Source organism: Salvelinus fontinalis, chromosome 18, assembly GCF_029448725.1.
Source record: "Salvelinus fontinalis isolate EN_2023a chromosome 18, ASM2944872v1, whole genome shotgun sequence".
Lineage (NCBI taxonomy): Eukaryota > Metazoa > Chordata > Actinopteri > Salmoniformes > Salmonidae > Salvelinus > Salvelinus fontinalis.
In genome coordinates, this window is record NC_074682.1 from 6,341,569 (window position 1) to 6,368,422 (window position 26,854).

The following is a 26,854-nucleotide window of genomic DNA, read 5'->3' on the forward strand; positions in this document are numbered from 1 at the left end:
TTGGTCATTGTCCTGTTGGAAGGTGAACCGCCGCCCCAGTCCGAGGTCCTGAGCGCTCTGGAGCAGGTTGTCATCAAGGATCTCTCTGTACTTTGCTCCATTCATCTTCACCTTGATCCTGGCTAGTCTCCCAATCCCTGCAGCTGAAAAACATCCCCACAGCATGATGCTGCCACCACCATAGGGATGGTGCTAGGTTTCCTCCAGATGTGACGCTTGGTATTCAGGCCAAAGAGTTCACTCTTGGTTTCATCAGACCAGAGAATCTTGTTTCTCAAGGTCTGAGTGTATTTAGGTTCCTTTTAGCAAACTCCAAGCAGGCTGTCATGTGCCTTTTACTGAGGAGTGGCTTCCGTCTGGCCACTCTACCATAAAGGCCTAATTGGTGGAGTGCTGCAGAGATGGTTGTCCTTCTGGAAGGTGCTCCCATCTCCACAGAGGAACTCTATAGCTCTGTCAGAGTGACCATCGGGTTCTTGGTCACCTCCCTGACCAAGGCCCTTCTCCCAGATTGCTCAGTTTGGCCAGGCAGCCAGCACTAGGAAAAGTTTTGGTGGTTCCAAACTTCTTCCATTTAAGGCCACTGTGTTCTTGGGGACCTTCAATGCTGCAGACATGTTTTGGTACCCTTCCCCAGATCTGTGACTCGACACAATCCTGTCTTGGCGATCTACGGACAATTCCTTCGACCTCATGGCTTGGTTTTTGCTCTGACATGCACTGTCAACTGTGGGACCTTATATAGACAAGTGTGTGCCTTTCCAACTCATGTCCAAACAATTGAATTTACCACAGGTGGACGCCAATCAAGTTGTAGAAACGTCTCAAGGATGATCAATGGAATCAGGATGCACCTGAGCTCAATTTCGAGTCTCATAGCAAAGGGACTGTGTTTAAAAACCTGTTTTCGGTTCGTCTTATTATGGGGTATTGTGTGTAGATTGATGAGGGAAAAAACGAATGTCATCCATTTTAGAATAAAGCTTTAACATACCAAAATGTGGAAAAAGTCAACGAGTCTGAATGCTTTCTGAAGGCACTGTAAATTCCATTTTGTTGCAACTCAAGCTTAACATCTCTGTCCATTCTAGCAGCAGGCTACACGGAGAATGGAACAGCTGGATAGGGAAAACCACTCGAGTTGCACAAAATGGGATATAACGGTGTGGATAAAGTTTGGAATCGCACCATTTCATGTGTACAACATCTAAAGACCTGCATCACTACATTGCGAGCGTTTACAGGTCTAAAATTGCGCATTTGGGTACAGAACGAGGATGAGGAAGTGTATCGCTGGTTGGGGTAAGTTTCTCAAAAAACAAGTGAAATCACAAGAAAAATGATGTCTGGACACTTCTATAACATGCCATTTACATCCAAAATACAGAATTGGTTGTAAAAAAAAAAGCTAACTTCTCCTTTAAGAATGTAAATTAGCAGAAAGACTTGAATAATTCAAGCGTTATTCTAAATTACTGTTGTTGTCTGTCTAACTCTGTCTCTCTCTGGGGACCACTATGTTTGTTTGCTTCAGACACTCAGCTATAGCTATGGCCTGAGTCCCAAATGGCACCCTATTCCCTACACAGTGCACTGCTTTTGACTGGAGCCCAATGGGCCCCGGGCAAAAGCGGTGCACTATATAGGGAATAGTGTGCCATTTGGGACACAGATGCAAAAAACCAAACAAAGAGCCATTATTCTGTAGGAGCTCCTTATAAATCAGCCCGGGCAGAGTTTGTAGCTGGCTAATCTTACCACGGGAGTACAGATTGAATAGCTTTGTTATCTAAAGAGCTGAAGTGCCAGCAGACAGCCAAGGCAGTGGGCAACAGGAAGATAAACACCTCTCCTGTTGTTGTTGGAGGGCCTGAGGCTCTACACTGGACACTACCGGCGCTAGCTGCACCTCGTAATGATACTGCTAATGGCTTTTTAATGTTGAAGCAGATCTACTTTGTGTGAGTGTGATGGTTTGTGTTTGGGTGAGAGAGAGAACGTGTGTGTGTGTGTCGCTGTGCATGGTTTGTGTGTGTCTGTCTCATTATCACTCCCAGTCAGACTTAGACTGCAGGCTGTGTTCAGTGAGTAAAAACACACTCCTCTCCACGGTGGCCCGATGTTTGAAATCACTAAAATACAATTTAACGTAATTTTTCCACCATTCATCTATTCTCCTAGGTATGGGTCTCAAACTTGTAAAACAGTTATACAAATAAATGAGGGACATTCATGATGCTCTGGGTCAAGAAACAAGATGCTTTCTGCACAGGAATGGGGCAACCATGCTGAGCAACACTGATCTGAAGTTGAGCTAAAACTGATTTTGACAAATTATGATTTACGACGTCGGATCACCGACGATCTGATGGATTTGTGACTATTTACATGCTTCAAACGTTTGGCTATATCTTTTATCAACCCCTGGGAAAAGAGCATCTGAAAGAGGACATTCTCTGCAACATTTAGATAAGGGAAACTGTACTTACTGGACTGTATATGTTTACTGTACTTACTGTAAAAGAGTCTAGTGACAAATTCCGCTACTTCTCAGGCTGCCTTTGGGGAGTTTTGACACCGAGGGTTTGTCCGTTTCTGATAGCATTTAGCGACTTTTCCCACTGAATTCTGCCGCGAACGAGCGTGGGAAAAGCTGTCTGTGCAACAGAAGTCACAGCAATGTCACAGCACGAGTGGAGTGGGTGGGAGATGGGACGACAACGCTATGACGGGTACTGTAGCTGTGCCGCAGCAGGACAAATTGTTGGTGCGAAAAAAAAAAAAAAAGAAAAAAAGAAAAAAAAAATAATAATTAAAAAAATTGTTGGTGCGACATTGTCATGGCAATGGCAAAATGTCATCTAGCGACTTCTAGCAACAAATCAAGGCGCCAATAGCGATGCTCACTGAGGAATAGTTGGCAACATTGAACGCCTCGTCAAAGAGATGGCATTTATTCTGGGAAACCGCAAACTAGAACCTCTATATTCAAGACAGGAGAAGTGAATTGTTTCAGATGATAATAAAACACTTTTCTTTTAGTTACTTTTTTCTCAACTTGTTTCTAATCCTTTCTAGCTCGACAAACTAGATTACACAGTGTAGCTAGCTAGCAAGCCAAATTGTCACGTTCTGACCATAGTTCTTATGTATTTTCTTTGTTTTAGTATGGTCAGGGCATGAGTTGGGTGGGTTATCTATGTTTTGTGTTTCTATGTTGGGTTTGTCGTTTGGCCTGATATGGTTCTCAATCAGAGGCAGGTGTTAGTCATTGTCTCTGATTGGGAACCATATTTAGGTAGCCTGTTTTTGTATTGTGGTTTGTGGGTGATTGTTCCTGTTTGTGTGTTCCATTGTTCTGTGTTCACTATTTCGGGACTGTAGCGTCTTCAGATATTTTTGTCAGTTTATTGTTTTTGTTCGTTCTTGAAAGTATTCTAAATAAATATGAATACTCACCACGCTGCATCTTGGTCCGACCATTCTTACTCCTCAGACGAGGAGAACGAAGACTGCCGTTACAGAATCACCCACCACAACCGGACCAAGCAGCGTGGTAACGGGCAGCAGCAGCAGCGATCGCAGGATTCCTGGACCTGGGAGGAAATTCTGGACGGAAAGGGACCCTGGGCACAGGCTGGTGAATATCGCCGCACAAAGGCTGAGCTGGAGGCAGCGAAACCGGAGAGGCGGTGGTATGAGGAGGCTGCACGAAAGCGCGGCTGGAAGCCAGAGAGGCAGCCGCAAAAATTTATTGGGGGAGGCACACGGGGAGTGTAGCTAAGCCAGGTAGGAGACCTGAGCCAACTCCCCGTGCTTACCGTGGAGAGCGAGCGTACGGGCAGACACCGTGTTATGCGGAAGAGCGCACGGTGTCTCCAGTACGTGTGCATAGCCCAGTGCGGTACATAGCAGCGCCTCGTATCGGCCGGGCTAGAGTGGGCATCGAGCCAGGTGCCATGAAGCCGGCTCTACGCATCTGGTCTCCAGTGCGTCTCCTCGGGCCGGGGTACATGGCACCAGCCCTATGCATGGTGTCTCCTGTACGCGTGCATAGCCCAGTGCGGCCTCTTCCACCTCGCCGCACTGGCATGGCTACAGTGAGCATTCAGCCAGGTAGGGTTGGGCAGGCTCGGTGCTCGAGACCTGTAGTGCACCTCCACGGTCTGGTCTATCCGGTGCCTTCTCCAAGAACCAGCCCTCCTGTGGCAGCCCCACGCACCAGGCCTCCAGTTCCAGCACCCCGCACTCGCCCTGAGGTGCGTGTTCCCAGCCTGGTACCACCAGTTCCGGCACCATGCACCAGGCCTACTGTGCGCCTCCAGGGTCCAGTATGCCCTGTTCCTGCTCCCCGCACTCGCCCAGTGGTGCGTGTCCCCAGCCCGGTACCACCAGTTCCGGCACCACGCACCAGGCCTACTGTGCGCCTCCAGGGTCCAGTATGCCCTGTTCCTGCTCCTCGCACTCACCCAGTGGTGCGTGCCCCCAGCCCGGTACCACCAGTTCCGGCACCACACACCAGGCCTACTGTGCGCCTCAGCAGGCCTGAGTCTCCCGTCTGTCCAGCGCCGCCTGAGCTGCCCGTCTGTCCAGCGCCGCCTGAGCTGCCCGTCTGTCCAGTGCCGCCTGAGCTGCCCGTCTGTCCAGCGCCGCCTGAGCTGCCCGTCTGTCCAGTGCCGCCTGAGCTGCCCGTCTGTCCAGCGCCACCTGAGCTGCCCGTCTGTCCTGAGCCGTCAGAGCCGCCCGTCTGTCCTGAGCCGCTAGAGCCGCCTGTCTGTCCTGAGCCGCTAGAGCCGCCCGTCTGTCCTGAGCTGCCAGAGCCGCCCGCCAGTCAGGAGCCGCCAGAGCCGCCCGCCAGTCAGGAGCCGCCAGAGCCGCCCGCCAGTCAGGAGCCACCAGAGCCGTCCGCCAGTCAGGAGCCGCCCGCCAGTCAGGAGCCGCCAGAGCCGCCCGCCAGTCAGGAGCCGCCAGAGCCGTCCGCCAGTCAGGAGCTGCCAGAGCCGCCCGCTAGTCTGGAGCTGCTCTTCAGTCCTGAGCTACCCCTCAGTCCTGAGCTACCTCTCAGTCCTGAGCTACCCCTCAGTCCGGAGCTGCCCCTCAGTCCGGAGCTGCCTCTCAGTCCGGAGCTACCCCTCAGTCCGGAGCTGCCCCTCAGTCCGGAGCTGCCCCTCAGTCCGGAGCTGCCCCTCAGTCCGGAGCTGCCCCTCTGTCCGGAGCTGCCCCTCAGTCCAAAGGCGTCTTTCAGTCCAAAGGCGTCTTTCAGTCCAGAGGCGTCCTTCAATCCAGAGGTGTCCCTCAGTCCCGTGGGCCCATTTATTAGGGTTCCCAGGCCAAGGTTAGTGGCGAGGGTCGCCGCTCAAAGGAAGCTACTGAAGCGGACTAAGACAATGGTGGAGTGGGGTCCACGTCCAGCGCCAGAGCCGCCACCGCGGACAGATGCCGACCCAGACCTTCCCCAATAGGTTCAGGTTTTGCGGCCGGAGTCCGCACTTTGGGGGGGGGGGGGGGTACTGTCACGTTCTGACCATAGTTCTTTTGTACTTTCTTTGTTTTAGTATGGTCAGGGCGTGAGTTGGGTGGGTTATCTATGTTTTGTGTTTCTATGTTGGGTTTGTCTTTTGGCCTGATATGTTTCTCACTCAGAGGCAGGTGTTAGTCATTGTCTCTGATTGGGAACCATATTTGGGTAGCCTGTTTTTGTTTTGTGGTTTGTGGGTGATTGTTCCTGTTCGTGTGTTCCGTTGTTCTGTGTTCACTATTTCGGGATTGTAGCGTCTTCGGTTATTTTTGTCAGTTTATTGTTTTTGTTCGTTCTTGAAAGTATTCTAAATAAATATGAATACTCACCACGCTGCATCTTGGTCCGACCATTCTTACTCCTCAGACTGCCGTTACACAAATAGCTTTGAAGCCATTATTGTGCATCTTCCATTATTTAACTGTGTAAGTGGTAGATGTTTTACTTTTGTAAACAGGGCAGAGGAAAGCAACATTCACCACCACAGAAATGCTGTTTAGATTGATATTCATACTGAATTAAGCACTCAAGGGACCTCTTGGGCACCATGAACCTTTTCACTTAATTTAAGGATACATTTTTACCTTAATATGCTTTGTGCAACTGCTTTAAATGTAAGGCAATGTTAAAAGGAAAAGTTCATGGTGTTTATGCATTATCTACGGAATAGGGTGCCATTTGGGACGGAGTCTGTATCTTCCCTATAGAGCGAATAAAATCGACTCAGTCCATTCTAAAACAAATATAAGATAACGGAATTTCACATTGTCTATACATTCTACTTGTATGGTTTGACTTAATGACTTATGGTTTGACTCCCTCTAGCTCCTCTGTCATCTCCATACCCACTATACTGCTTATTTTTCTTCATAGAGCTTCGTTTTTTCAGATCAGCAGTAATACAGTTGAAAAGGGAATTTGGAAGGTCATTCAGGGCAACAGAGACACCATCCTGGATTGTTGAATACAGGGACCATTGTTTTGTGTGGAGGGAGCACTGAGAACAATAGCAACAATAGCAATAGCAATGTCCGGCTACTAACGCAGACTAGCATTAGCGCCTTTGCATCCTCATTGGGAACAATGTTTTAACTAGTGCTAGTGTTGGTCAGTGTTAGCGCAACAGCACTCCCATCTGGATCAATGTCAGGATAGCATTAGCGCCTTAGTTTAACATTGTTCCCAATGGGAATGCTGTCACTAGGGTTGGTCAAAAGTTTGGACACACCTACTCATTCAAGTTTTTTAAATTTTTTAAAACTGTTTTCTGCATATTATAATAATAGTGAAGATATCAAAACTATGAAACAACACATATGGAATCATGTAGTAACCACCAAAAAACATCTGGTTTGCCCTTAGTGGGACTATAATTGTTTTTCAACAGGACAATGACCCAAAACACACCTCCAGGCTGTGTAAGGGCTATTTGACCAAGGAGATGGAGTGCTGCATCAGATGACCTGGCCTCCACAATCACCTGACCTCAACCCAATTGAGATGGTTTGGGTTGCGTTGGACCACATACGGAAGGAAAAGCAGCCAACAAGTGCTCAGCATATGTGGGAACTCCTTCAAGACTATTGGAAAAGCATTCCTCATGAAGCTGGTTGAGAGATTGCCAAGAGTACAGGGACCACCATGACAAAGCTGTCATCAAGGCAAAGGGTGGCTACTTTAAAGAATCTCAAATATAAAATATAGTTTAATTTGTTTAACACTTTTTTGGTTACTACATGATTCCATATGTGTTATTTCATAGTTTTGATGTCTTCACTATTATTCTACAATGTAGAAAATAGTAAAAATTAAGAAAAATCCTTGAATGAGTAGGTGTGTCCAAACTTTTGACTGGTACTGTAAGTCATGACGTATTTGACAAATATCCACAGATCAGATTTGTTGAATGTGCTCCATTCCGGCATCCTTCTTCAATCCCCCAGAGTCTGCTTTCCATTGACATCTTTGCCACATCTACTGTATGATGGTATAAAAGGTCAGCCATTTTTGTAAAGGAGTTGGTCAACCATGGTTTGCCAGTGCTGTGATCAAATTAATTGTTTTACACAATATCTAAAAGATTATCTGCACTGTGTGTTTGTTAGCTAGCTAGCTAGACAGTTTTAGAGGAATGATTACCAACATCACATTCAAACAATGCAGTCAATCCCCAGACATACATACACTGGCTGAAATCAGTTTATGATAGGACTTAGACAAATTGCAGGGGACTTTCTGGGAATGACCTTTTCTGGTTTTTCGTTGCTGTAGTAATGGCAGCTGCTTTACATTACAGACAACAAATAGAACAAGGAGCCAGATATACAAATATTTGCTACTGGTATATCAAAAGTAATTCTCCAGTAAAAGAAAAACAAAAGGTATTTCTTCAAAACTAAGCTAAAGCTGTTTTTATGGCCACATTGGCCAGCTAGCAAAATGAAATCATTTCTATATTCTGGAGGCAGTGGAAACACAATGTGAGCTAGCCAACCAAGGCCAGCCCATCCCGGGTTGACTTCAAAGTGCGAGGCGAATTTGAACAAAGAGGTACGCTACAACAGGACTTGCTCTTGGTTTGCGCCATTTCTATTGAGAAAAGACAATTTCCCCGACTTTCCCAAAAACAGATGTTCTAACCTGTAAATGAGAGAGAGGCCTATTAGACTGGTTTTCAGGGCTGATTACTTTTGAAGAAAGCTTGGAGTGAGATTTTCTAGGTGAATTTCATTCCCTGCCAAAACTGCTGGACTGGGCGCCCTCCCCCAGGACTTTTTTACTGTTTCTTGCAATTCTAAGTGTTTTGACATGGCTTATATATTAATGGTTGATGGCAGTCGGTAACCAAATCATAGATTGCAGTCTCCTTGCTGTCTCCTTGTCCATAGACTGCTTTCAAGGTAAGGACAAAAACATTTTGTAATTTGGGCGAACTCGCAAATTTAAAATAGGGCTAATTTGGCATAATCACCCAACCTTGAAGTAAAATCGAATGAATATCAGTATTCAGATGGTTTATTCCTACTAGTTGAAGATCCTTACCATGATCTTACTCTACATTGAAAAGAATATGATGCGTTTATGAGTTGAGTCCCCCTACCATCTCTGCCTAGCATGTGCACAATAGTAAAATTACAAAATGTATTTTTGGATTCCTGGAGCATTTAATATCCATTGCTTATTTGTACGACCTATTTAGAACTGTCCATGAATTACTGCAAAAATACGTCGCCTCATATAACTCATTTTCAAAAGACACAAAGAGGCATGTCAGATTTCCAATATGTGATTACAACGGCAAACATGGGAAGAAGTGTAAAAATAAAATAAATGTGGTGAATAACAGAAGTGTTCTTGCTGCCAAGCACAGTAATTACCCTATATTTTAGCCCATTGTTAAGAATGAGAGTTGTTCCTCTGTTCAGGCTAAATAAAGTAAATAGATAACAAAATCTCCTGAAGACAAGATGCCATAAATCTGCCCTCACACCCTAACTCAATTATATTCTATTTATTGTCCCCCCTCTAGAATAAAACGTACAATTTGGGGTTTACAATGTTTGACTCAATTATTTTCATAGTTACAAATCAGGTCACCCTACCAAACTTCCCTGCTATAACATACTGTAGGTCTGTCTGCTTGCTCTTCATTGTCACAGCACAAATGCCAATCACCAAACGAGGGGACTAATGCGAGTTGGGATTAAATCGACTTTAGTACATGCTGTCAACAGGCTGCATTCTGCAATAGGGACAGGAGTAACATCAACCTAATTTTGTTGCCAACATTGTAGATAAAACAGTGATGTGGCAAGACACGACAATGATAGAGGCTCTGCATATGACGTAAAATTGTAGGCGAAGACGCTCGAACTTCAAAACGATTTAGAGCACAGTTGAAAAGAACGCGCTGACAATACAATGGACTAATTAGACAAATTAAAAGCAGTACTTTTCAATGTGTGAGATATGAGGTATGCATCTTGTGTGACAAGATGGTCAAATACGTGTGTCTCGCGGCCAATGTGTGAGAGTTGGCAGCACCGGGTTGGATTTATCCCTGACCACAAAACAGTTGCTGACATTTTCTGACCATTTTGGAACTTTTAGGGTTTATGACATAGCTCTCTAGTAATTTAGTAGGATCTCCATGGCTGTTCCAGCTTCCTTAGGGAGCTGTGACACTTCCGTGACACATACAGTTCCTTGCAAAAGGATTCATCCCCCTTTGCGTTTTTCCTATTTTGTTGCATTACAACCTGTAATTGAAATGGATTTTTATTTGCATTTCATGTAATGGACATGCACACAATAATCCAGACTGGTGAAGTGAAATTCAAAAAATTACTTGTTTCAAAAAATTATTTTAAAAAATAAAATGGAAAAGTGGTGCATGCATATGTATTCACCCCCTTTGCTATGAAGCCCCCAAATAAGATCGGGAGCCACCAATTACCTTGAGAAGTCACATAATTAGTTATATTGCACACAGGTGGACTTTATTTAAGTGTCACATGATCTGTCACATGATCTCAGTGTGTATATATACACCTGTTCTGAAAGACCCCAGAGTCTGCAACACCACTAAGCAAGGGGCACCACCAAGCAAGTGGCACCATGAAGACCAATGAGCTCTCCATGACGCTAAATACAGGGAATCCTTGAGGGAAACCTGTTTCAGTCTTCCAGAGATTTGAGACTAGGACAGAGGTTCACCTTCCAGCAGGACAATGACCCTAAGCATACTGCTAAAGCAACACTCGAGTGGTTTAAGGGGAAACATTTAAATGTCTTGGAATGGCCTAGTCAAAGCCCAGACCTCAATCCAATTGAGAATCTGTGGTATGACTTAAAGATTGCTGTATACCAGCGGAACCCATGCAACTTGAAGGAGCTGGAGCAGTTTTGGCTTGAAGAATGGGCAGAAATCCCAGTGGCTAGATGTGCCAAGCTTTTAGAGACATACCCCAAGAGACTTGCAGCTGTAATTGATTTTGTCTTATTTGTTGTTTGTTTCACAAGAAAAAATATTTTGCATCTTCAAAGTGGTAGGCATGTTGTGTAAATCAAATTATACAAACCCCTCAAAAATCTATTTTAATTCTAGGTTGTAAGGCAACAAAATAGGAAAAATGCCAAGGGGGGTGAATACTTTTGCAAGCCACTGTACATGCCTCCTCGTAAAGTCTGTGTTCAACATTGGATGGGTAAGGTGGGCAGAATAAATATATCAATATTCGAACGGGGTGGGGAGGATTGATGGGACGGTGGGGACAGGAGGTAGAGGAGAATGACGGAGAGAGTGAGATCTGAAAAGCTTGGTATTGTGAATGCTGGGTATCACATATCATGTCTGTGGTGGTGAAGAGGAGAGGGAATGGGATGAAGAAAGGTTTGGTAGAGAAAGAAGTGGACAGGGTGGGTGGGTGGTGGTGGTGGTGTAGAGGAGAGAGAAGGGGATGAATATAGGCTTTTAAGAGAATTAAGGGAACAGGGTGGTGGTAAGTTGGAATGCAAGGAGAGATAGGCAGGAAGGACAGTCGGGATGCAAGTCCTCTGTTAGTTCCGTACCTGCTGCTTTAACGGAGGGAGGCATGAAAGACACATGGATCAGAGGGAGAGAGAAATAAGAGAGAGAATATAGGAGACATTGTGATTAATTTAGCGCCCCTGTTGAAGGAAGAGGCTGGGAAAGGGGGAGAGAAGGATGAGAGAAACATGATAAGAAATCTCTGTGTTAGCTTGTTTGGTGCCACATGGGGTTACTATAGGGGGGTACGTATATTGTGCGTATGTTTGTAAGTGTGTGTGTTTGGAGAGTGTGAGTGCATGCATTGCTGTGTTTGTGTGTGTGTGATCTCTCTCACTGTACCGGTCTTGTTACTGTACATATTGCTAGTAGGTGACAAGTCTACTGGTCCTTTTACCAGCTGTACTGTAACGTTTTTGTCCCCCAGTCAGTTTGATACAAGGTCAGGCTGGGTTTTAATTAAAGCCCATTTAGTCACACATTACGATCAGCTGTAGCAGCTTTTACAGCCAGAGCTGCACAGAGCATCAATATAATCCACTATTGATTCCTTCCTCTCGGTCTGTCATTTCTTCTCTCTTTTTCTTTGTCTCTCTCTCTCTCTCCATCTCTCCGTGTCTGTTTCTCTCTATGTCCCTCTCTGTATTTATTTCCCTATCCTCTCGCCCATCTATTTATCTTCTTCTCCTCTCTCTCTCACTCCCTACCTCTCCTCTTTCTCTGTCTGTCTCTATGTGTCTCTCACATCAGTGTCAGATCTTGCCTAGTACTGAGAGCCATATAACTGACAAAGATTACAGAGCCTAGAGATGACAGAGCTTAGATATCACAGAGATATAATCTGTCATGCCATAGCTCAGTGGAGCCCAGTGGAGAGCCTGTAGAAGCCGAGGACAGCCAGAGTAGCTAGGGGAGCCAAGGGGACTATTCAACCTCCTCTTATCATCTCACTGTGTCATTTCATTAGATACACACCGTTCCACTGATATATCACACCCGTCCCAGGCTACAGTGACAAGTAGCCTAGCGGTTAAGAGCGTTGGGCCAGTAACGGAAGGGTCGCTGGTTCGAATCCCCGAGCCGGCAAGGTGGAACAATCTGTCTTTCTGCCCTTGAGCAAGTCAGTTAACCCCCCCCAACAACACCTGCTCCCAAGGTGCCAATGACATGGATGTCACATAAGGCAGCCCCCACACCTATCTGATTCAAAGAGGTTGGGTTAAATGCGGGATACACATTTCGTTTAAATGCATTCAGTTGTGTCCACTATTAGGGTAAATGGCCGCATACACCGGTTCGGTTGGCACCTAGTAGAACTCGGCTAAGTGAACGTCTGTGCTCGCATACTCCCTAAAAACATTCGCTTGAACAATGAGAAAAAAACGGCAATATTACTGTTGTTTGTCCCTCTTGGGGCACCGTAGCAACAACATAGCCAGAAACAATTCCTCAAAAGACTAAATTAATCAAAGATGTGTCAGAAAATCTGACATTCATTTTTGACATTGTGGCCAAAGAGGTCTTAGTCTTAGTGCAGTATTTCACAGTATTTCTCAAGTGAAAAAATGTGCTTGAAAACAAGTTGTCTCTCATTCCATGACAACAAACACTTTATTTTCCCACTCCTACTAGCTATAATACTGTTGACCAATCACCTACGAAGGGGGCGTAGACTTCGGCTACCGAACTTTGACTTGCCTCAAGAATTTGTTTTGTGTGCACACACTGTTTAGACTGGTAAGCATACGGTAAACTTAAGAGTATGTGTGAAATGTGTGTAAGTGTGTTTGTGTATCTGTGTGTGTGCGTGTATACTGATAAATCAGCCCCATCCCATTCTAATAGCTGAACAGGGACGGTACATCCTTTGTTCCTTCACTAAACGCTTAGAAAGGTTATAAACATCAACTGTCTTTCAGCTAGTTTGAAAGTCTCCCAGACAACTCCAAGGATGTTCTGTACTGTATGTCCAGTTTGTCTCCTTTATGGATCCCATGTGCTTAAATAAGTAAGTGCTTCATCACTTTGTGACATGTAGACCCAAGGACCAAAGGATATGTATGTATCATTCTGATCTGTGAAATCTGTCTGAACATTTTGGCCTCAAGTCAACATCTAAAGTGAGTACTGTAGCTAGAAACCTTACTCACACTGTATCTACAATCAGACAGTCGGGAAGTAACAGACTATCACTGAATACAGTGTCAACATGATGAGCTATTAAGGATGTCTTAGAAGCAATGATAAGTGGTAATACCTCCGTTATAAATCTGCTATAAGCAATGCTATGATTAGTCTAGGGTATTCCAAACTTACCCTACAAGGTCTGGAGTACTGCTGGTTTGCTGTTCTACCTGACAAATATAATTGCACCCACCTGGTGTCCCAGGTCTAAATCAGTCCCTAATTTAGATGTAAACAATGAAAAAAAGCAGCGGGACTAGTTTCCAAGGTCCAGATTTGAATCTGAGGTAGTAGAGGCAGTTGTAAGAGTAAGCAGTGTTGCCATGATATTTATATGATATTGTGTGCCGTAACAGTGATGGTAATGTAAGAAGGTAGATTTGTGCTTTCTCTGCAGTTATATACAGTACAGTATAAAGATACGCAGTGACGGGTAACAGTGCTTGGAGAATTATGCTTACGTTGTACGTAGTGACAAGGCAGTAAATAGGAATATCAGAAGGTAGTGGTGTTTACAGTCTACTTCATAGTGATAGTATTGTCAGAAGGTAGTAGTAGCTCTACTTACTCTACAGTTTCCCAGCTCCTCTGCAGACAGAATGATGGTGCCACATTTCTTCCCAGCTATCCCCCTGTAGAAAACAGGGACAGAAAGAGAGAGGACAACACATGGTTACGTTTAGCCAGGTGCAGGTGTAGAGGTGTCTGTAACAGTAGAGGTGCCAAGTTCCAGTCCTCCAGGGCCAGAGTGTCTGGATCTGTTGGCACATATTGATCAGGAAATGTCAATTAGCTAGAGATGAAACACACCTGGTTGTCCAGGTCAGAATGAGTCCCTGATTTGCATGTACCAGAATCGGCACGTTACTCTCTGTCACTGTCCATGGTGCTGAACCCAACCAGAGCGCAAGGTGGAGAGTTGTTGTCCGTGGTGCTGAATAGAGTTATCCTCTCTACTTCTCTTTTTAAACACCATCTGTCACCCTTCAGCAGTGCCTGCTCCTGTTCATTCCCTCCGTTTAGGAGACATAATACCTGGACAGATTAATGTTATGATCCATATGATTTGTTTTATTCCAATGCCCTCCAACGAGCGTGTTATGAATGTCATCATTTGAGTTTTTACAGGTTTACAGATCAGTGAACAAAGCAGCCACCAGCCAAATATGGTAATATATAAGGAGAGAAAGAGAGAGATGGAGAGAGAGCGAGAGGATCACTTAGGAAGATGACAGACAGGGAGGAGAGGTGAGAGTAGGAGAGGAGAGGTGGGGAAACACCTGAGGCTGAGTGAAAAGCACCTTTCTGACTTCTCACTCACTCTATCTCTCTTTGTTTTTCTCTCTCTCTCTGTCTTTCTCCCCCCTCTCTCTAGCGACTGTGTGTATAAGAGCCTCGGTACCAGCACTCATTAAAACCCATCATGGATCCATCGTGCCTCTACCAGACACGACAGGCTGCTTCTCCAATATCCCATAATTCCTCTGACCTTTGCAATAACCCAGCCATGAGAGTTACAGCCGCCATTAAAGTGAGTTGTTAGTTTGTGCTGTTCATTATGCACTAGAGGGAAGTGCTGTGTGTGTGTGTGCACGTGTGTGTATTTGTGTGTGATGTCTCTCTGTTTGACCAGGGGGTTTAATGACACCGGCGTGGATGTCTGCTAATTTGCTCATTCATCAATGGACGTGTGTCAAGAGAGGAGGGGGCTGTATCTTAACAATGTGACATGACTGAGAATGGGTGAGGTGGCAGGGCAGGGTTTGTGTGTGTGCGTGTGTGTCATTCCCCATTATCCTTATCCATCTCTCGCTTTGCCTCAACTTCTCTCCCAATATCCCCTCCCTCCTAGATGGTGAAGCTGATGTTCCAGTATGAAGCTCATTGGTGCTGGTTGGAGGTCAAAAAGGCAGTGGTCCCTAAGGATCCCTTCAGAGCTACACTGCCAGGTCACTCAACGAGAGGAGAGGGTCAGGGAATGGATTTATTTATGAATTTAGGGACCAATTCAGACTAAGGAAATGCTCACTTCTCAGTGATTGGTTTTCAGACTTACCTTATGTAGGTACGTAATGGGCTTTGCAGGCTGGATTCCCTTGCACGGGCTGAATAAATTGAATTCAACTCTGAAAACCCTCTCACTTTTTGGGGCAAAATCATTTATTGTGGTGTTTTAATTCAATAGGGTTTTCAGTACATTTATCTAAATCCATCCCTTTAAATTTGGTGTACCTTTTAATTTTATTAAGCAATGTAAATCAGTGGAGGCTGCTGAGTGGAGGACGGCTCATAATAATGGCTGGAACAGAGTGAATGGAATGGCATCAAACACATGGAAACTAATTTGTTGGATGTATTTGATACCGTTCCACTAGTTCCGCTCCAGCCATTACCGCGAGCCCGTCCTCACCAGTTAAGGTGCCACCAACCTCCTGTGACGTACGTACACACATATTTGTCTCCTTTTCAGCACCAATGGGTAGATTTTAAAATACTCTGATCGTGTAGATTATGTAGGGTTAGAAAAGTATGTATGAATCATACATAAACAGAGTTGGAGAGGCTTTAAACAGTAAATATATTGAAAAATACAGTAGTTTGATTCATCCTGAAAGTTGCCATATTCAATTGATCAAAACCATTAAATATTGGAATGTGAGAAAAGTGGACAATAGGTTGAACAATACTCCTATAAATCTACCCTAATCCTCACTAATCAAGGAGCTGTGATGACAACGGTCCAGTCATCGTGAACTGTGAGCCAGGCTCCAGGTTTAAACTTCCCTGTATGGTCTGCCTTCGACAATGATTCAAATACTGTAGGAAACGTGTCCCAAATTATTGCACAACTTCTAATGCGTTCGCCTAACACGATCCACTGTTGCTAGCGATCCTCAGGAGCAACCGTATAGACCTGACAGAGGGAAAAAAGATAAACTAACGATGTAATGGAATGATGCAGAATGTAGGCTACAAATTGAAGGAAATTAAAGATCACGGCACAAGTGACAGTTATTATTATGCATGTGGGTATTACTGATGGTGGCTACTGATAGTTGCTCATATTTAATATGATGGAAATGGTTAAAATACTGTATATATATATCTCAAAAGGGCATATAAAGAAAACATTATACAGTGCATAAATCAACTCAGTTGGTTTGGCACTACCATCAGTGCGCAAAGGTTTCCATAGGCTACAGCCTCGACTTGGGTCTCCGAATTTCACCCCGCAAATGATGAAGCCACGGGCCTACAATAAAAATGTGGAATATCGACACAGCTATTTATACTTTATTGTGGAAAAGAGGCCCAAAATACCTGCCAATGCTTTTCAGTTCGCTGAAATTACTATTTTAACATTTGTCTCCAGCAATCATAAGGTAAAATAGATCTAAAACAACTGTCCTTTTTATTTAAAATCCCCTACTTATTTACCTACGGATTTTAATTTGAGCCAGTTTGCTACAGCAGGAAGAGAATCCCGCAGCAACAGGAAATGTGAAATATTGTTGTTATTGTGTGGGTTGATAGACGTTTTGTTAGGGCAAATCAAGTCTGATATTTTAAAGTAGAAATTACAAACTTTAGAAGCCTTTTTAAACCTTGAATACATTGTATATTGTATTACAATATGCAAATGCGGCAATATTTCATTAAATATGCACATATTTGTATATCGCACAAATACAATTTTTGGAACACTGGATGAAGTCAGCCTAAATATTTGTGCTTTATTTTGTTAAGACACTCCAGGACTGGACCTGTCCAGAGCAAATTGTGGAAAAAGACATACAATGCATTTTTGGTGCATTCTTTCAAAGAAAATGTTATCTTGAATGAAAATGGAGAATATGAACCGGCCGTTATTTGGCCCAAACAGACAATTATTTATGTTTGGTTCCAATTTTTTTGACCGGTCTGAACCAAAGTAATGGTAAGTAAAGTATATTTCAGTACAATACAGACCAGCAGAGTAGAGTATAGTACAGTATAATAAACTGTATTGTACCCTACTTTACTCTACTGAATTAAACTGTACTGTACTCTACTGAATCAATCTATACTGTCTTGTACCGTACTGAACTGTGCCGTACTGTACTATGCTGTTCAAACTTGAGAAACATAACCTAGACGTCTATGATTCGTTCAGATTTGGTCTGGTCCGGAACCAACCACATTTGTACTTGTTTGGGGGGTGGAGCTCATTAGAATATTAACCAGAATGCTTTGCAAGTGTTTGTTTTCGATTTCCATTTTGGTTATTCAGCAGATACTCTTATCCAGAGCGATTTACAATCATTGCATTCAACTAAGGTAGATCAACAACAACATATCACGGACATAGCAAGAAAAATATATTCTGTAAATATACTTCTGTTACTGATAATGTTATTGTTGTTGAAGTGGTTTGTTCTGTAGGTTGAGCTACATTGAACATCATCGCTGACCGTTTTAAAGCTTTTGAAAAGTAAGTAAGTGCATGTGACAGATGGGAGCAATAATAAATATACTATGCTGCGATCTTCAGTTGGCTCCTCTTTTTTCTATATTAAATGGATTTAAACATAATTATTGTGATATAATGCTTACATCATTGAGAATGTTTGTGCAGTTGAAATCTGGCCATTGATTCTACAAAATACATATTTTCAACATCTTTAAATTACGCCTTTTCAACTTCAATTCAGAACCGAAAATGTACCCTGATTTCAATGTATGGACTATACGCATTTTCAACGTCTGGACAATACGCATTTTCAACGTCCGGACAACACGCATTTTCAACGTCTGGACAATACGCATTTTCAACGTCTGGACAATACGCATTTTCAACGTCTGGACAACACGCATTTTCAACGTCTGGACAACACGCATTTTCAACATCTGGACAACACGCATTTTCAACGCCCGGACAATGCGCATTTTCTACATTCGGACAACACGCATTTTCAACGTCTGGACAATACGCATTTTCAACGTCCGGACAACACGCATTTTCAGCGTCTGGACAACACGCATTTTCAACGTCTGGACAACACGCATTTTCAACATCCGGACAACACGCATTTTCAAAGTCCGGACAACACGCATTTTCTACATCCGGACAATACGCATTTTCAACGTCCGGACAACACGCATTTTCAACGGCCGGAAAAGATGCCTTTTCGCCTTTTATTCAGAATATAGAATGAACCTAACATACTTTGTTTACTTGGTGGTAAAGTGTTAATAATGCTCTGAGCAGAAAGATTGAGAGAAGACGGCACGCTACGTCATTATGGATTTTTCTTAGAGAGAGAGATCACACAAGTACACCCTCCCCTTCCCGCTATCGGCTATTTCATCACCATTCCACGAGTTCTGAGAAAACCTTCAAAGGCCACTGAAACCCCAAGACACACACTCTCTCTCTCTGTCTCGGTCTCTCTCACAACTTTATGGTCCTTTCAAAACAGCCTCAGATAACGAGCAGTTGCTCCAGTGCAATCTGTCTCCTTGTAGGATCTGAACACTCCTTTCTATCTCTCTGTGTGCGTGCATGTGTGTGTGAATGTAGATAATAGGAGACAGTTCGCCTTTGGATGAAACCAGGGAACTAGAGAATGGGAGAAGATCCAATCAGATCCTATTCACTCCTCACCACATTCATACATGAGAGACACAAAGTTCCACAACACCCCCTGTCATTATTGAGAACCTGCCACAGCACCAAAACATTAAACCAAACCCACAGACGACCCAACGCAATAAGCAGTGCTATTTGAATCTTGCAAGATGAGATACGGAAGGAAGCGGCTCTCCCCACTGAAGCAAAGCGAGGACCACTGAAGAAGTGAACAGTGCTCCCACCACACCGCATAAAAAAACGTACGACAGAGAAAGCGACGGTGCGGCCATGTCCTCTCCATCTCCCTGCACGTGTAATACAGACATTAATACACAGCTTCAAAGCCTAGGGAGAAGACAGGTGTTTGAAGATTAAAGTAGAGCACTGTTAAAATGCAACTGCGAAATGGAGGGAGGGCAAAATGGGGTGTGGGTGCTGGGTGTGCATACACACACACACACACACACACACACTTACTATCAGCGTTGACAAGCTTTAATTACCGTACAATACTCTTGAGGGAGACAACAAAGGAAAAAAAAAAAAACGCTATGAATATGTAAACCTTAACATATTCCTCTGACTAGAGAGAGAAAGGTAGAGACATCCTTAGAAAGCAGTGCAATATCGTGGGGGAAAACACGCCTGTGTAAATTTGACTTAATTTATAATTTTCAAAATAAATATATTTTGAATTGATATTAGAAAGTACGATTAAAGTATTTGATTATTACATAATATTTCAACGACGGTAATGAAAAGACTGTGTTATATCTCCATACTCAGGTTAACACCCCACATACTGTACATTCCAGTGCTAGCCTCTCTACATTGCCTCCTGCTAACCTACAAAGCATTACATGGGCTTTCTCCTACCTATCTCTCCGATTTGGTCCTGCCGTACATACCTACACGCACGCTACGGTCACAAGATGCAGGCCTCCTTGTTGTCCCTAGAATTTCTAAGCAAACAGCTGGAGGCAGGGCTTTCTCCTATAGAGCTCCATTTTTATGGAATGGTGGGCTATACGTGGGTTATACTCAGCCTTGTCTGAGGGTGGTAAGTTGGTGGTCTGTTGATATCCCTCTAGTGTTCTGGGTTTATATCCTGCCTGGTTGGCCCTGTCCGGTGGTATCGTCGGAAGTGTCCCCAGACCCCCCCTGTCTCAGTCTCCAGTATCTATGCTGCAATAGCCTATGTGTCGAGGGGCTAGGGTCAGTCTGTTATATCTGGTGTAATTCTCATGTCTTATCTGGTGTACTGTGTGAATTTAAGTATGCTCCCTCTAATTCTCTCTCCCTCCCCTCCCGGAGGACCTGCACCCCTCCTGGCTGTCCCCAGTCCACCTGGTCGTGCTGCTGCTCTAGTTTCAACTGTTCTGCCAGCGGCTCGGGAACCCTGACCTTTTCACCAGATGTGCTACCTTGTCCCGGACCTGCTGTTTTCGACTCTCTAATGCAACTGCTGTCTCGACCACTGAATGCTCGGCTATGAAAAGCCAACTGACATCTACTCCTGAGGTACTGACCTGTTGTGTTGCACTCTCTACAACCACTGTGATTATTATTTGACCCTGCTGGTCATCTATGGGCGTTTGAACATCTTGAAGAACAATCTGGCCTTAAATGGCCATGTACTCTTATAATCCCCACTCGGCAGGGACAGAAAAGGACTGGCCACCCCTCAGAGCCTGGATCCTCCTTCCACAAGCTTCCCACAATAAGTTGGATAAATTTTGGCCCATTCCTCCTGACAGAGCTGGTGTAACTGAGTCAGGTTTGTAGGCCTCCTTGCTCGCACACACTTTTTTAGTTCTTTCCACAAATGTTCTATAGGATTGAGGTCAGGGCTTTGTGATGGCCACTCCAAAACCTTGACTTTGTTGTCCTTAAGCCATTTTGCCACAACTTTGGAAGTATGCTTGGGGTCATTGTCCATTTGGAAGACCCATTTACGACCAAGCTTTAACTTCCTGACTGATGTCTTGAGATGTTGCTTCAATATATCCACATAATTTTCCTACCTCACGATGCCATCTATTTTGTGAAGTGCACCAATCCCTCCTGCAGCAAAGCACCCCCACAACATGATGCTGCCACCCCCGTGCTTCACGGTTGGGATGGTGTTCTTCGGCTTGGAAGCCTCCCCCTTTTCCCTCCAAACATAACGATGGTCATTATGGCCAAACAGTTCTATTTTTGTTTCATCAGACCAGAGGACATTTCTCGAAAAAGTACGATCTTTGTCTCCATGTGCAGTTGCAAACCGTGGTCTGGCTATTTTAATGGCAGTTTTGGAGCAGTGGCTTCTTCCTTGCTGAGCGGCCTTTTAAGTTATAATATAGGTTAGTATAGGTTAATATATAGTTATTAATATAGGACTCGTTTTACTGTGGATATAGATACTTTTGTACCTGTTTCCTCCAGCATCTTCACAAGGTCCTTTGCTGTTGTTCTAGGATTGATTTGCACTTTTCGCACCACAATACGTTCATCTCGAGAAGACAGAATGCGTCTCCTTCCTGAGCGGTATGACGGCTGCGTGGTCCCATGGTGTTTATACTTGCGTACTATTGTTTGTACAGATGAACGTGGTACTTTCAGGCATTTGGAAATTGCTCCCAAGGATGAACCAGACTTGTGGAGGTCTACAAATTCTTCTGAGGTCTTGGCTGATTTCATTTGATTTTCCCATAATGTCAAGCAAAGATGCACTGAGTTTGAAGGTAGGCCTTGAAATACATCCACAGGTACACCTCCAATTGATTCAAATGATGTCAATTAGCCTATCAGAATCTTCTAAAGCCAAGACATAATTTTCTGGAATTTTCCAAGCTGTTTAAAGGCACAGTCAACTTAGTGTATGTACACTTCTGACCCACTGGAATTGTGACACAGTGAATTATAAGTGAAATATTCTGTCTGTAAACAATTGTTGGAAAAATTACTTATGTCATGCACAAAGTAGATGTCCTAACCGACTTGCCAAAACTATAGTTTGTTAACAAGAAATTTGTGGAGTGGTTGAAAAACGAGTTTTAATGACTCCAACCGAAGTGTATGTAAACTTCCGACTTCAACTGTACATCTACAGCACAGGAGGTTGGTGGCACCTTAATTTGGGAGGACGGGCTTGTCGTAATGGCTGGAGCAGAATGGTTGGAATGGTATCAAATACATCAAACACATGGTTTCCTTGCGTTTGATGCCATTGCATTTGCACCGGTCCAGCCATTATTATGAGCTGTCCTCCCCGCAGCAGCCTCCACTGATATACAGTGCCTTCAGAAAGTATTCATAACCCTTAAGGTATTCCACATTTTGTTATGTTACCACATAATGACAAAGTGAAAACTTGTTTTTAGGCATTTTTGCACATTTATTGAAAATTAAATACAGAAAAATCTAGTTTATATACAATACTGGTAAAATGTTTGTAACACACGTACTCACTCAAGGGTTTTTCTTTATTTTTTAAAACAAATTTCTACATTGTAGAATAATAGTGACGACTTCAAAACTATGAAATAACACATATGTAATCATGGTAACCAAAAAAGTGTTAAACAAATCAAAATATGTTTTATATTTGAGATTCTTGAAAGTAGCCACCCTTTGCCTTGATGATAGCTCTCTTGGCGTTCTCTCAACCAGCTTCACCTGGAATGCTTTTCCAACAGTCTTAACACCTTTTTGGTTACTACATGATTCCATATGTGTTATTTCATAGTTTTGATGTCTTCACTATTATTAATGTATAAAATAGTAAAAAAAAAAAAAAACCTTGAATGAGTAGGTGTGTCCGAACTTTTGACTGGTACTGTATGTATTCACACCCCTTTGCTATGACACTCCAAATTGAGCTCAGGTGTATTCAATTTCCTTTGATCAACCTTGATATGTCACTTCAACTTGATTGGAGACCAACTGTGGCCAATTCAATTGTTTGGACACCTGTCTATATAAAGTCCCACAGTTCACAGTGCATGTCAGAGGAATACAGTTCTGGTCCAGGAAAAAGATGGCAAAGGTGGATGCTGGGTTCAAATCAACCAGCGCGTCGAGTAAAGTTGGTCAAGAAAAATGTTCTGAATGGACAACAATAGTAGCAGAAACTGGGGAAAAAATGAAGTTGCCTAAAATTGGAGTGGAGGATGGATGTATTAAAGATAATGAATCGCTTCTTGTTGGGATGCGTTTGTTGAGTAAGGATGCATATGTGGGAAACCTGTTTGAGGTGTCAAATGGTGAAGTATGTGCTCGGAAAAGTGGAGTCTGTCAGAGTGACCAGGAGTGGTCTTGCTAGGATTAATTGTGTTTCTGAAGAACAGAGGAAGATAGCAGTGAGCCTCAAAAGAATCAAAACAACAGAAGTTTTGAACTTCGGAGAAAAGCACCTGTTAATGGAATAATCTCAGGGGTGACGCCTTATGTTCAGGTTGAATACCTGAAGAAAGTTCCTGGTGTGGATCGTGCCCGGCATCTGACCCGCCAGTCCTGTTGTTTGTTGCTAAAGAGATGAACACGGCCTTATTTCTATTACAGGATACTGGATGACTGTCATTCACATTCCATTCACCCAGTTCAATGTAACAGCTATAGGTTTAGGCTAAATGATACCTGCACACGGGTTGAAAGACAAATTTGAGGTGACAGATAGTGACACATGGACAGACAGTGACATACAATGCCAACTTGCACACTCTTGCCTGGATCTAGTTGATATAGGGTGTAAGCATTAGTCCAACAGTTGAAAACGAGAGGTTCTATTGGACAAATTCAGGTATGTCTATCACCGTTTTGTTCCGTTTGCTTCTGTTTAAGAAATGTTTTTGAACAGAATTCGCGGAATGAATACACCCCTGATCAAGCGTAAACACAGTTAACTTTCATAGCAGCCACGTTGTATTCCTTCTTGCATCTTTGCACTCTCTTTCTCTCACCTCTTCCCATCGCTTGTGGACTTCAATGCACAACACATCAGCTGTATAAGACCAGGCGAAAAAACCTTTCCAAGCCACACGTCATAGTTAGTTAGTAAACCCGCTACATTCATGCAGTAATGTTATAGTGTACAGTCAGTAAGCGCTTACACCAGCGACCCCCGGTGGCAATAAATTAGTTCGACCAAAAGCATACAGTTTTCTGTTGGATAGTGATATGCAGTTGGCTAACATAGCATCCCTCTGTTTGAGCATGGTGTTTCCGTAGGCTAAACTAGCTAGATGCATTTGCTAGCTAAGTAAGTGAAACAAAGTGAAAAAAATGACACCAAAAAATAGTGCTGTTTTAATAAATTATTCTGTGACATGATTATATCTAGTATAGTTCTATCTAAAAATTATCACTTTAAAAAAATTCACTGAGGAGGATTGTCCTCTCCTTCCTCCTCTGAGGAGCCTCCATTGATACCTACACATGTGAAGCTTGGTTATGTAAGATACGCTGCAAGAGCTTTTGTCCCCAAACCATTGCAGTGTAAGAATTGTAAAGGATTTGGCCATGTTTCAAGTGTGTGTAGACGGACAGAGCATATTGAAGAACGGTGTGTAGAAGGACGACAGGGTTGCAATTGTGGTGGGGATCAGGATCCTGAGTTCCTGGAATGCCCTGTAAGGGTGAAGGAGATTGAAATGGCAAAAGTTAAAGCGGTTAATCAAATCTCCGATGCGGAGTCGATTAAAATAATTGAGAAAACAAGTGATGCTAGTGAAAATATGGTAGTGGACACACCACAGCCTGTAGTAAATGTTTGCTGCCATTCAAAAGATAGATTTTCTGGCGTTCATTGCCACAGTTATAAACTGTACGGCACAAGTCTCAAAGAAGTCTAAGAAACTCAACATTATTGTGGCTGCGGCAGAAACATTTTTGGTATTCAAGGAATTTACATCTGAAGACTTGCAAGGGGTACTAGGCGCTGGAAGACCTGTCCTCCCGCATTCCCCTTGAGCCTGTGTAGGAATCAGATCTGTTTATTTCTTTTTTACATAAAAGTTGTTTGATTTAGTTTAGTTGATTCATAAATGTATTTTGGGATTTTGTAAAATTTTTGGGAATCCTGTTTCCATCCCGCACAGTAGGTGGCGGGATGCACATTGAATTGTGCCAATATACCATAGAAGAAGTGCATGTCAGAGAGCACGTGTCATCACCTGCTGTTGAAGTGGTTTTGTCCGTAATGTTGTTTTGACAGCCAGCAGGGACTGCTAGAGCCGAGGAGTCAGAAATGGCGGCGAGTAGTGTGGACAAAAGGGAGGAAATTGAGAAAAGTTGGTGAAGCAACATCTGTGCTGGGTGTCAGTTCTGATGGTATGGAGCGGGAGGATGAGGGTCAAGGACCGGAATGGTCGGTAGTGGAAAAATATAGGAAGAAGAGAGATCATGATACAGAAAGCAGTGGAGCATAAAGAAAGCAGAAAGAGGGCCAAGGTAGGAAGCAAATATGTGTTGGAGTGGAAAGTGGTGATATTGTCTTTTTTTGTACTTTAACTTCTTTTTCTCCCCAATTAGCAGTTACAGTCTTGTCACATCACTGCAACTCCCCTACGGACTCGGGAGAGGCGAAGGTCGAGAGCCATGCGTCCTCCAAAACATGACCCTGCCAAGCCGCACTGCTTCTTGACACACTGTTCACTTAACCCAGAAGCCAGTCGCACCAATGTGTCAGAGGAACCACCGTCCAACTGGCGACTGCAAGTCAGCTTGCAGGCACCCGGCCCACCACAAGGAGTCACTAGAGCGCGATGGGAGAAGGAAATCCCGGACCGGCCAAACCCTCCCCTAACCCGGACGACACTGGGCCAATTGTGCGCCGCCACATGGGTCTCCCGGTCGTGGCTGACTGTGACGCCGGCTGTACCAGCCTGGGATCAAACACTGGTCTGTAGTGACGCCTCAAGCACAGCGATGCAGTGCCTTAGATCGCTGCGCCACTCAGGAGGCCCCAGTGGTGATAGTGTTTGATGAGACCACACGGTCTCACTTACACCCTATCCGACCAACTAATGCCGTAGAGACAGTGGTAGGTGAAGTGAAATTAGCTCGGTTCATTGAAAATGGTTGATTGTTAATATTTTGTGAGAGCCAGGCTGGACAAGCGAATCTTCTGAAAATGGAAAAGCTTAATGGGAAGAAGATTAACTGCCATGTTATGCTAGATTGAGGGGAGTCATCACTGGGATTCCAATATCTGTATCCATAGATGATATTAAAGAAAATGTGAAGGGAGGCAGAATGATTGAGGCCAAAAGGTTGATCAGTAGGAAAGAAGGTCAAAGAAGTGAAAGCCTATCAGTGCTGCTGAGGTTTGAGAAGGTTAGGCCTGGGAAAGTACCGATAGGATTCCTTAGTTTCAATGTCAGAGAATTTGTCCCATTCACATTGTGTGTTTTAAAATTCCAAAGACTGGGACATGTAGCTGTTCAACGTAAAGGAAGGAAAAGATGTGCCAAGTGTGGAGGGGAACATGATTGTGCTGAATGTGGGAGCAATGTGAAGGTTAAGTGTTGTAATTGTGGGGGGCATAGCCCAGCATTTGGTGCCAGGTGCAGAGAGAGGCTAGAGAGGCTCAGAGATATATAATTACTCATGATGCATCGTATGCAGAGGCTGTAAGACAGATTGGTGGAAAAACAGTTTGTAACGATGGAGCTTCCATGGCTGCTCCTGTAATAAGTGGACCTAATGTCAGGGCTGGTGTTTCTGCTGGTCCTGGCATGGTTGGGAGGCCTGTTCAGAAATCTTGCCCCTCGTGAATGTGCGGTATCAAAGGACACTTTGATAGTGAAGTTGAAGTGAAGTTGACTTCATAGCTTTTATTGGTAAGGTTATCAATACGACTCGGGTTGTGGAAAGCAGAAATGTCGGGTTGAAGGTTATTGTGGAGACGGCAAAAGAGATATTGGGGGTAACAGATGTCACTTTTGAAATGGTTGTTGACATGCTGAACAATCCTAAGGGTGAAGTGGTTCTGCATGATATAAATCAAGTTTAATGGGGCAGGGGGGTT

General features: G+C 43.8%; 1 protein-coding gene across 2 annotated transcripts in view; it reads right to left on the reverse strand.

Annotated features, from left to right (window-relative positions):
* The window catches only part of LOC129814859 (copine-5-like), a 204,872-nt gene that overhangs the window by 63,463 nt on the left and 114,555 nt on the right, over positions 1-26,854 (reverse strand). For both annotated transcript variants that reach the window (XM_055867955.1, XM_055867956.1), the window contains one exon: positions 13,801-13,864. In XM_055867955.1, the coding sequence (XP_055723930.1) occupies positions 13,801-13,864 (64 nt within the window). The remainder of the gene's footprint in view (positions 1-13,800; positions 13,865-26,854) is intronic.